This window comes from Lingula anatina, chromosome 1, assembly GCF_051362555.1.
Source record: "Lingula anatina isolate TDL-2025a chromosome 1, LinAna3.0, whole genome shotgun sequence".
Taxonomy (NCBI): Eukaryota; Metazoa; Brachiopoda; class Lingulata; order Lingulida; family Lingulidae; genus Lingula; species Lingula anatina.
In genome coordinates, this window is record NC_141767.1 from 27,336,031 (window position 1) to 27,347,867 (window position 11,837).

The 11,837-nt window shown below is 32.1% G+C and overlaps 1 protein-coding gene across 1 annotated transcript; it reads left to right on the top strand.

Moving 5' to 3' along the window:
* The first annotated feature begins 24 nt into the window (after positions 1–24).
* On the top strand, positions 25–9,690 carry LOC106160338 (ribosomal protein S6 kinase beta-1). Its single transcript, XM_013536911.3, has 16 exons — positions 25–250; positions 1,122–1,153; positions 2,114–2,231; positions 2,446–2,514; positions 2,925–2,996; positions 3,799–3,932; positions 4,247–4,347; positions 4,645–4,735; positions 4,938–5,028; positions 5,190–5,231; positions 5,714–5,779; positions 5,934–5,996; positions 6,213–6,290; positions 6,510–6,617; positions 6,949–7,064; positions 7,266–9,690. Exons 1-16 carry the CDS (start codon positions 146–148, stop codon positions 7,456–7,458), a joined length of 1,479 nt encoding a protein of 492 aa, XP_013392365.2. The 5' UTR covers positions 25–145; the 3' UTR covers positions 7,459–9,690.
* Positions 9,691–11,837: the final 2,147 nt, after the last annotated feature.

The window sequence follows — 11,837 nt, forward strand, 5'->3', positions numbered from 1 at the left end:
ACGGAAGTTACAGACGTCATGTGACCACGTTTTCGTCACCAGCAACTCTTCTTGAATGGGAGGTTGGAATTAAACCGGGCGATGCCAGATTTTATGCGTTTTCCTTAGTTATTTTATGTTTTAGAGATATATCCATGTAAGGATTATGGCAGGAGTGTTTGATATAGAATTATGTGACGCCCCTGAGGCCCACCAAGAAGATCTATCCGAAGATGAACTCATAGACATAGAAGATTCGGATAAAATTGAGGTAGAGATTTCGGATTTAGTATCGGAACACCGATTTCACTTTTTTGTGCCTAATATATTAAGGATCGATTAAAATTTGGCAGTTTATGTACTCTTGAACATTGTACTAGTAGCTCAGGAACTAAATATTAATATCTATGATGATACTTTTATTCCAATTAGTGACCATGATTTATTAAAGTACAGCTAAAAGTCATTATATTTAGATAATGACTGTCATTCATTCATCGAGTCTCACTTCGGCTATTACTCATTTGTGGATTTCAGATTCAGTTGAAAATCATCTCATTTGAAGAAAAATACATCACTTACAAAGTCACCATACATATTTTTTACAATTTGTAATGTAAACACTATTATACTCTACATGAATTCCATTCTTTTGATCTTGTGGAAATTCCTTTGTTTATATCATTCCTTCACCATATGTTACTTTTTGTTGTTACACATAATTATTCTGGACTCTTTTGATTTTGGTTTTGACTATTTCTGATACAGTTGTTTGGATAATAATAAGTGATAGTTATAAAACTGTGAATATTAGTGACTGGATATGTCTGACATGATGATAATGTTAACCCTAAACAAAAAGATACACACTATCTTTCTTTCTTTGTCTCTAATGTATTACTTTTATAAGTCCTCATATTGTAAAAGAATAAGCATGATAAATGAGACATATGTCTGAGTTAAAGTTTGTATGAAATAGGTATTTTGTTTACATGACTTCAAAATTAGAATACAGAATGAATTCTTGTCTTATTTTATGAATTCAGATTTCTTTTTGTTCATTTGTGAATGATCATATTACAATCTCAACAAAGTGTTTTGATAATTATCATTTTGTAAAAAAGTTGATTTCTTATTTACAGGAAGATTTTCAAGGACCCCACATTGATTTAGAGTAAGTATGAACATTGATTAAAACATTCTACTTAAATATGGGTAAGAGCAGGGGGGGGGGCTGTCAGTAGTCTGTTTTAAAAACAAGTCTTTGGCTAAAGCCCCATTCCCATAAATATCGCTGGTGTACTTGGACCGACCCAACCGTGCAGGAACTCTTACTGGCTACAGTCAGCTTTTCTGAATGATATGCTTCCTCCTGGTGTAAAGTTGAATACATAAAAACTGGTGATTATACCAGTATGTTGGTAACCAGAGAAGGCATGCCATGCAATGTCTCAGTCATGCTGATTAAACTTATTAAGAGTCCCCACAGAGTAGGACTGATCCATGTAGACTGACAGTGTTTGTGGGAATGGGATCTGAGACTTTCAAAAAATTTAATGCTGAAGAATGGATATTTATTAGAAAATCCTTTGTACAGTTACAACCTGTACATTTCACTATCGGATTGAATTACTATAAGCTTTCTTTTGTGTTCCAATTACTGTTTTACACAGTCATGAACTGAACATATATAAGAAGACAGCTGTACCATATTCTGAGTAATTGTATTTATAAAACATACCATGTACTGTTTAAATTCTCACAGTCATATTAACAGCTATTAGGAATAAGGAATAATAGAGAAACAGTTAATTCTCTACCATACACATACGCTTAGCTGGATGAATGGTCATGAATACTTGAACCATTTCTTTGCTGTAAATTTAACTATGTGCTTTTTAACAAAAGACCAAGTTAATTTTGTAGAAGACAAGTGCATTTAAAATATATCTGTTTATTTGTAGCAAAATGTAAAATATTATATGTATTATCTTATTAAGACAAAGCATTATTTTACTGCCCAGTCCAAGTTCCAGTCAAATGATGTTTTGTTTTTATGTTATTTGATTATATTTTTGTAAACAGAAATTATCAGTTTACAAAACTTAGGATGATAATTACATTTTTGTTTTAGAGATGAGAATATTGAAACACTTGAATTATCTGAACACACAGTTAACCCTGGGCAGTTAAAAGCTGGGACACATGATTTCGAACTTCTGAAAGTTCTAGGGAAAGGAGGATATGGAAAGGTATGTTTTTGTTATGAAACTGTCAGTCTAAAGCATCAAAACAACTTAGAAACTTGAACTGCTTTGTCTTAAAAACATTGAGATTATTGATTAGTGTGTCTATTTTAAATTGGTTATTCAATAACAAAAACAACTGAAGTTGATATTATAAGCAGAATTTGACTTCGTTTAGTTGTAGGATGTTCGTTCCTCTTGACATTTTACTTTTTTGTAGGTATTTCAAGTCCGAAAGATTTCAGGCAAAGATGCTGGGAAAATTTTTGCTATGAAAGTGTTAAAAAAGGTAATAATTTTTTAAAGTCCAAACCAGTCATAGTATGTATCCATAAATAGCTCGTAGAATTATCATTCAGCTTTTGGATTAAAGTCAACATACGCCTTTGTATGTAGAATATAATTTCATGTACATATGTCTTGGACCTACTTTATTAGAATTTTACAGATTTTCAATTGAAACTGTCATTGAGGATCATACTACTTCACTTCCTTTCTTGTTTAAAGAGATGAAGATGCATAGCATTGCTTTTTGTCTGTTCATACATGTTACAAAATTCTTTGTCTTGTAACTTGACACATAATATGACAAGAGAAAAGTCTATTTGACATGTCATGTGAGGCCAAGTACACATTTTTAATTATGTTTTTAAGTACCAGTGCTTCCATTATTCTTAGTATTGTTTTTTAAATTTTTAGGCAACAATAGTTAGAAATGCCAAAGACACTGCTCATACAAAGGCAGAAAGAAGTATTTTAGAAGCTGTAAAGGTAATGAGTTTCCTGTCGAATGTTGTGAATACAAGTTATCACATTCATACGGATTTTATGAAACTTAATTATTTAAAACACAGTATCACAGTTTTTTAAAATTCGCAATGTATTTTCATGTAAAGTAGATGTTGATTAATTGTTGATTGATATATTGATTGTATGGAAAAAAATTCACCAACTTCATATGTGTATTATAGTAGTAAGTTTTTTTTTTTAATAAAAAATCCTGTGCAACTTAACCCTTTAATGGTCAAAGTCAGTTCGATGGTCTGATGTTGAGATGACCCAGGTGATAAGGGCTGTTATGGTTAAGACCTTGTTACACTTACCAGGTCAACTGCACACAGTGTGACACCTTCATTGGTAATTTTAATCAGTAATTGAATACTAGAACAGAGAAATGCTAAGGACCAGTTACAGATGGTAACTCTACCTATGCTTTTGCTGAAGACATTTCTTACACTGGCCCTTGGAATAGTTGAACTTCTGGACAAATTTTATACTGAGCAGATAGATGTTACTGCGAAGGCCAGGGAAGCTTTCACCAGTGGCTGACATTTACCACCTAGAAATAATGATAAAAGGAGTGGTGGTTGAATTACTGGACATATGTAACCCAGTGATCAGTCACATCATCATCAGTCAGAGGAAGGCCATGAAAACAAAATAATTGTTGTGCAAGATTTTAACTATTGATGAGAAAATATTCCATTGTATTATATATAGCTTTTAATGATAATTCTAGCTATCATTTTGTTTTTGGTTGTAAGTCATACAAGGGCACTTGTATATTTTTCAGAATCCATTTATAGTGGACTTAGTCTATGCTTTCCAAACAGGTGGAAAGTTGTATCTCATTCTTGAATATTTACCCGGGGGAGAACTTTTCATGCAGCTGGAGAGAGAGGGAATATTTATGGAGGACACTGCTTGGTAAGTCATATGTTTTAAACATTTTTAAATAACATATTGCCTTTATGATTTGTTTCAAATGCAGTCATTCTATTTACAGGAGGATCCTGGGGTGTCTTGTGATGTTTGTCTTGTGAATTGTTCAAAACCAGCATACATAGTTACTAATTATGTGTGTTGCAAACATTAAGGCTACATGTATTTTTTTCAGAATTCTTTTTTATGGGATATGGTATGCTTTCCAATGTTCTAGTTGGTCTAATACTTCTGCAAATATGTTTTAGGTTTTTATTGTGAAAGTATATTTGTGAAAGCTTTTTTTTTTGGTATTTCAGTTTTTACATAGCAGAAATTACTCTTGCCTTAGAGCATCTTCACAGCACAGGAATCATATACCGAGATCTCAAACCTGAAAATATATTGTTGACATCAACTGGTGAGTATGCTTTTTTTTTTGTTATGATGAGATTTGCTTTTGGTAGTTGATCCATTAGTTTGTTTATTGATTTCAGAAATGACAGTTGGTTAGAGTTGAGGTAAATTGACTAAAAGATGCACAAAATAAAGCACATCATGTAGCGCATTATGCTGTGTTTATAATTATAGGTTGTTGTGGAAAGGAGAACTGTATTAACTTGATTATAGCTACATATCAAAGTGGTTTAATTTATTTATGAAAATAAATTTAGTTTGGATGAATTGGATTACATGCTACCAAACTGTTTGTTTTTAGGTCATATTAAACTGACAGACTTTGGTCTATGCAAAGAATCTATCCAAGAGGGCCATCTCACACATACCTTTTGTGGCACAATAGAATATATGTGAGTCTAATTAAGTTATCTGTAAACAAAAGTTATAGGATATTGAAAACTAAATCATTCACATTTCTAAGATCATTTAGTGCAAACGGCAAACAAGCATCATTAATATTTGTGGCAAAATGAAGACTATTGCTATTTATCCAGAGGATATTGTGTTTTGTTCCTTAAAAAAAGCAACTGAAAAGAATCTTGATGTCTTTAGGGCTCCAGAAATTTTGACCAGAAGTGGCCATGGGAAGGCTGTTGATTGGTGGAGCCTTGGAGCACTGATGTATGACATGTTGACTGGAGCAGTAAGTGGATTTCTGTAGACAGAATGTGTTTATTTGTGACTGGTGATATTGAATAATTTTGTTTCATATGGTTTTGAAACCTGTGAGTAAAAAAAAAAAAAAAGCAAAATTTTATGTTATAATTTATTTCATTTTTTAAAATCACATTTTATTTTTTTCAGCCCCCTTTTACTGCTGAAAACAGAAAGAAAACAATTGATAAAGTAAGTCAACAAAATAACATTGTTTAAAAGCCAAGCTTCATACAGGGTTGAAAAGTGCTTGAAAGCTCTGGACCTTGTGGCCTTAGAAAGTACTTTAAATTGTTATTTTATCATTTTTGTTCTTGAAAAATCATTGATTTGATTACTAAGTTACAGACAATAATTAGTAGAATACCCTTTTATTGACTTCATTTGATTTTATTCATGTTTTTTGTGGTACTTCAGAAATTGCAAAATTGTGATAAGCTTTTTCCCTTTGTATTCACACTAAAAATGACAGTATGTTGCCCAGTATGCTATAACAGATTACTTGAATTAGAGCTTCAAAATTCCTTTTAAGTCTTTGAATTTGTTCTAAATGTAGCTGTCTGAACACCCCAAAGTATACAACTGAGCCTTATTTTTGAATTTTGAATCAAGATATATTAACACACTGTTGTTATTGGGAAGCAAAACATTATTATTTTAAATTTATTTTCCAGATTTTAAAAGCAAAATTGAATCTACCTCCATATCTCACCAACGAAGCCAGAAGTTTGATAAAAAGAGTAAGCATTAAAAACACATTAAAAACATTTTTTCCAGCTAGTTGACTGTAAAATTAATTGTAAAAATGAAAATCTTATTGTAGCATACATCACATTTGCCTGTTAATGTGCATTCCTTTTTGGTGACCGATTTGTATTCCTCTGTGCACCTTAGCTGTTAAAGAAGAATGTCCAGGAGAGGCTGGGGAGTGGTCCAGATGATGCAAATCCAATCAAGGTTGGTGGTAAATTGGAACTGGTGTCTAATTTATTGCATTCAACAGGTTTACAAGATAAAAAATGAAATTGGCTGTAATGAATCTTACGTAGATAAATGGTTGCTTTAAAACATGATTTACTCATGATTTGGCATTGTTTGAAAATTTTCTTCATGAATTGTTTTCTAGGATGAAACGTGACCAGTGTTAATGGTTATGAATTTTTTGTTTTGCAGGCCCATGCCTTTTTCCGTCATTTCAACTGGGATGATTGTGTAAATCATAGGACTGAACCTCCTTTTAAACCAAACATAGTAAGTTGTCAAAGTTGAGCTTGATTACATTACTGATTTTACTCCATTGACAGCGTATCATTATCAAGTGCCTAGTAATTGTTTGCTTGGATTTTTTTGTTTAGAAATAAAATCTTGGATGAAAAAGAAAAAGGACATACTGGTAGACATACCGCAGATTTATGCCACTGTAAAAATGACTAATTATTTTTTAAATAAAATTTTGCTTTCCATTTACAGGCCAGTGAAGATGACGTCAGTCAGTTTGACACCAAGTTTACTAAGATGACCCCGGTGGATTCTCCAGTTGATACAGCTATTAGTGAAAGTGCCAATCAAGTATTTCTAGTAAGCCATATTTAAATGTTTGATGTTATTTTTTATATGAAGAAACGGAGAAAATAGTTTTTAAGACCTTTTTGGGGGCAAATATTTCATGTGTTCAGTCTTCTATTCATAATCTATTTTAGATCTTTTTATATAATTGACATCCACGTATGCTGATGGTACAACTTGGATAATGATCATTTTTATTCAGAACGAAGAAAATGTCGCTTTTCTTTTGTATAACTCATTGTTAACTAAGTCTCAGGTATGACAGAGCACTTTTACAGACCCAAGGTAAAAATTATATCAATCTGTTGAATTGCTGGAACATATAAATATAATGCTCTTTCAGGGTTTTACATATGTGGCCCCATCAGTACTGGAAGAGCTACAGAGACCCTGGATTGCAGTCAAGGAACCTAGGTCTCCCAGGAAAGTCATAACTAGTCCAAAATTTCCAGACCCAAGGTAAATTATACATTTTCAGACGCAGTTAATTATTATTGACTGAGATAATTCTAGGGCATTATGATGAGAAGAAATTGTTAAATGATAATAAACAACTACTTTAAAATTTATGTTAAATTAATATTTGTGATAAAAAATAAAATTGGTATGATGCTTAATGAATCAATGGACATTAAAAAAAACAATTTTATGTATTTTCAGCATGGTCAGATCTCATCCATTTGCATCGTATGGCTTCAATGTTCCATCTCGTTCAGGAGTGCAGGAAGAGGCTATGGACACCTCAGGGCCACCAAGTCCTAGATCACCTGCCATTGCAACTAAAAATGGACCTAAAGAACGAGATGCTTATGCTGGCTCAAATAACAGGCCACCACATCTACGATTTACGTAATGATTTTAAGTTCTAGGCAATTTTGTAAAAAAAAAAAAAATGATTCAATTTATATTCTCTGACAAGGATTTTACCATTTTATGCTAATATTTATTCATGTTGTCAGAGTTGTCTGAGAACAGCATCTGGATCCAGATCATGGGCAAATGTTCACACCAGCTACCTGGTTGTTATAAACCAGAGTCAACACTTATTATTATCATGGGCGAGAAATCCATTGATTCTGTTGTCTTTTCTGTATTAATGGGAGAAAATTATGTGACAAGAAAAAATTAGTGCTAATTTTCTACCTCAACAGAAGCATATCAGAATTCCCTGGGGTTGCTGGCACTAATGGTGAACCTGTTATGTAAAAGGTTACCATAATGGTACAGTCTCTATGTGGTCTCGTTTATAACCTCGGAGCGTCTAATTCTTACTTGTTGACTCATTTTATCATCATTTCCAGTAATTTGTTTCTTGAAAAGTTACTGGCTGCACATAATTTCAATAGGTATCATTCATTTTTATATAATGGTCTTTAAAAGCGGAAGTGTAATAACTGTGTCTGTTGTTTAATATGTTGGCATTATCTTGTTCTTGACCAACTGCATTATGTATATACCAATACAGTGATGACTCACTAAATTTGAACAAAGTTGATTAATTTTATTTCCAAAGATGGTTTTATCTATACGTCAGAAGCTGTATTTGTGGGAAACTTAACAACTGATAAATGTTTAAGAAAATTAAAACATTAACAGAAAGAAGACTTTGAAATTTGTAATAACCTTAGTTTAGGTGTCAAGTACAGCCTTATAAATTTGTTGTTTTGAATGTTCCGTATGCTATCATTATCACGTGACTTTTGGCAATCATTTGTGCAATTGTAAACACCATAATATCATTTCACTAAAACAAACAACACAATCACCATTGTTTCTGCTTATAATTCATTGTATAGTTATGTTTTACAGCTGACTCTTAGCGTGTGTGGAATTGAATGAATAATTTTTCCTGGGAGTTCAGCCCTGGAAAATAATTATATGGTACCGAGTTTTATGTCATTTATTCACTGTATGAAATATGTCTAGAAATTTGACTAAACTAGTAGAATTTTATTATGATTTATTTATCGCCAAGAAAACTGAGGTGGTCTGAAATGTGCCAATGGTGTATAGTTCTCCTATATGTGTATCCATTAGGCTTCCCATAGTTGTAGGAATATGGTTGAGTAAAATGCCTTATAAAGGAATGTGTAATTGTTGTTTGTCGCCATGGTCCTCAACCAGTTTTAGGCATGCTCAGGTATAACTGAGAAGTTTAATTTTCTTTATATTTTTAATGTGATAGCATTGATGAAATAGCACAATGGATACACAGTTCTAACTTGTGAAATGTAAGATTTTCTTTTGCAACACTCTTTTAAAAAAGGAGTGGATTTTACAATATGCCTGAACTGTTGGACTTAGAAAATAGTAAACCACAAAATTAATCATATTCAGCTCCAGTGGAAGATGACAGTTACTGTGGGTGACCAAGTTGACTTACACTTCAACATCAGAAAGCTTGGAATCATGACATTTTTTACCTGATTAAAATTTATTAAATGTAATAAGTGCTCAACTGTGACTTTTTAAGTTCTTCCTTTATCTTTTTTTATACATGGAAAATTTGCTTGATAATGTTTGTCCCACTAGGTATATGAAGTAGAAGTGTTGTAACATTTGTGCGCAGACTGAGCAAAGTGCCCATGAATTTCAACATCATTGTTTATGTATATATATATTTTATTTAAACCACTGTGTAAGGGTAAGAGATTGATAATTATAACACTATATTGACGTCATACATATACCTATAAACTTGTACATGTTAGCTTATTACCATGAAAAGGGTCAATATAGGAAATTTAAACGATGGAATGCATTTTAATGGTCTTAATGGGTTTTGTCCCAACAGGTTAATCTCTAATTATGGATAATAAGGTTCTCTTCAAGCCGATTATTTAAGTGATTTTCATCATGAAGTATCACGATTAAGTAAAAATATTTATAAACCTGATTTGGAAAAACCTTGTAAACAAGATAGATATATTTTTTGTTTTAGCTGTGATGTTATAAACATAACTCATATTAATTAGATGAAGATAAAATGACAGGTTTGTAGCATTGACCTAGTTATTCATAGATAAAAAACATGAGTACCTGTGCTGTGTAAATAATGATAATAAAGTCTTAAATAAGAAATCTACTTATAAATGATATTGTTTCAGTTTTCCTGTTTCTGTGAATGAACATATAAGCATTATTCGGTTTTGTGTGCTTGCTTATAGCTGTACATATAACACCACATACAAATCTTATGAGGTACATGTACTATACATTTATTATCATTATTAGATGGTAAAGGCAACAAGATGGTAATTCTACTCCTAAATTCATTGTAAAGCTAAAAATAATGCAACATTTTACATGTAATAATATCAAAATGCACATACATGTATCCTGGTGCACTAATTTTGAAAGACGGATAAGTAAAATGAAGAAATGCTTGCTGTTGGGATATGAACAGCAAAACTTAAGGATGAGCAATGTGAAGTTTTAATGCTGAAAATTGCTTCTTTGCAACAGGGTGACCCCTCCAAAAAAAAAAAAAAAAATAATAATAATAATAAATAAATAAATAAATCCTACAAATATCACTTAAATTTGAAGAAATTTTCAGGACTTTTGTTGGACACAAATTGTTAATTACTCGAACACATTCCTTTGTTGGACACAAATTGTTAATTACATTCCTTCTTTTGGGGGGGGGGGGGGGGGGGGGGGGGGCTGTCTCGCTGGAACCTCTGTCCTTCATGGTCATTCAAGTGATTTCAAAAACTTTCTCAGCACTGCCACATAGCGATTTCAGGAAAGAATGAGCAGCAAGAATTGGGAAGTTGAGTGGGCACTGCATTCTCTAGCTTTTTATATGTGGGGATATCTCAAGGATAACATGTACAAGAATAACTCTCAAGCAATTGAACTGAAGGCAGCAAACACAGCAAATATCAGGGAAATCCCCAAAGAGGAATGTGGTCAAGTGTTCCACAATATTTAGCGACATACTCAAGTGTGCCTCCAGTGGTGCAATATTTATAAACCTGTTTTGGAAAAACCTTGTAAACAAGATAAATATATTTTTGTTTTAGCTGTGATGTTATAAACATAACTCCTATTAATTAAATAAGGATAAAATGCGGAGGCCATTTGGAGCATATTAAAAAGTACATAACTTTCATGCAAAGGGACTGAGATAATTGAACTTTGGGGAATGATCATGCACATACTGAAGTTAATGCCAATCAAATTTCTTGGAAATTGATGGACCTTTGTAGGATTTAATAAAAAATTTATGGGGTCCATTTTTTGGGGTCACCCTGTCCTACAACCATGTATTTCTCATCTGTGAAAAATTTTTCACACAAATCTTCATTTTTGCAATTTTATAATCTCATTTTTCTGTCAAGGGGCACTTTTCTTCCTGTTCAAAATTTAAACTGTTAACTAATATTCATATTTTCATCTTTTGCTCAAACTAACAATTTTATTTTCACTTTGTTGTGTCCAATATTAAAGGGATAATAACTCTTTGTATGAGATCTATATTTGACAGTAAAAACATTGTGAACAACTCGCAGAAATATAATATATTCTGTTTTACCACAAAAATGACAGTTATAGTTATTATTCTGATATCTGAGCTTGTCTTCAGACCACGTGACCTCCATTGATGGCTTTTCTCTGCTATAATCTCTTAAGAGATTTTAACAAAAAACCAAACTTTTTAGAAAAAAACCAGGGACTAACTTTGAATGTAAAAACGGATTCATTAACCATTGGTAAGTATGGGAAAATTGTTGTTTACTCCAGGAAAATTCATTTTTTTTGCCAAAAAGAAGAGTTATTATCCCTTTAACCATTTCCATTTAGAAAGCTAATGTATCATGAATTGTCAAAGCATCAAAAAAAAAAAAAAAAAAAAAAAAAAATGTTCAATATTTCCAAAGTAATGGAATACTATGAAAAGCGTTTGGATCAAAAGTCAAAGTGATGACCAATGCAACATATATGAAAGTAACTCAGCCTTTTGAGCACAAAGTGACTAAAAATTACTCAACATTATCATTTGATAAAAAAAAAAAAAACTACCACAATTCACACATTTTGATTTTTCATTACCACAAGCAGACACATGTTCGAAATGACATGCTCAATAACTTAGCCCACTTTTTTATAAAAATTAAAGAAACGATATATGGTGGGACTTTAAAACGTGCTAAAATTAAACATAAACACGTTCGCAATAAAAAAAGCTGATTTGCCCAACTGCCAACTGTCTTGCAATCCAATAAT

Coding starts and splice junctions, on each gene's coding strand:
- LOC106160338 (XM_013536911.3), top strand. CDS start 146: ATGGCAGGAGTGTTTGATATAGAATTATGTGACGCCCCTGAGGCCCAC. Junction 1,154..2,113: donor GGACCCCACATTGATTTAGA/GTAAGTATGAAC, acceptor TTTTTGTTTTAG/AGATGAGAATATTGAAACAC. Junction 5,232..5,713: donor GAAAGAAAACAATTGATAAA/GTAAGTCAACAA, acceptor TTTATTTTCCAG/ATTTTAAAAGCAAAATTGAA.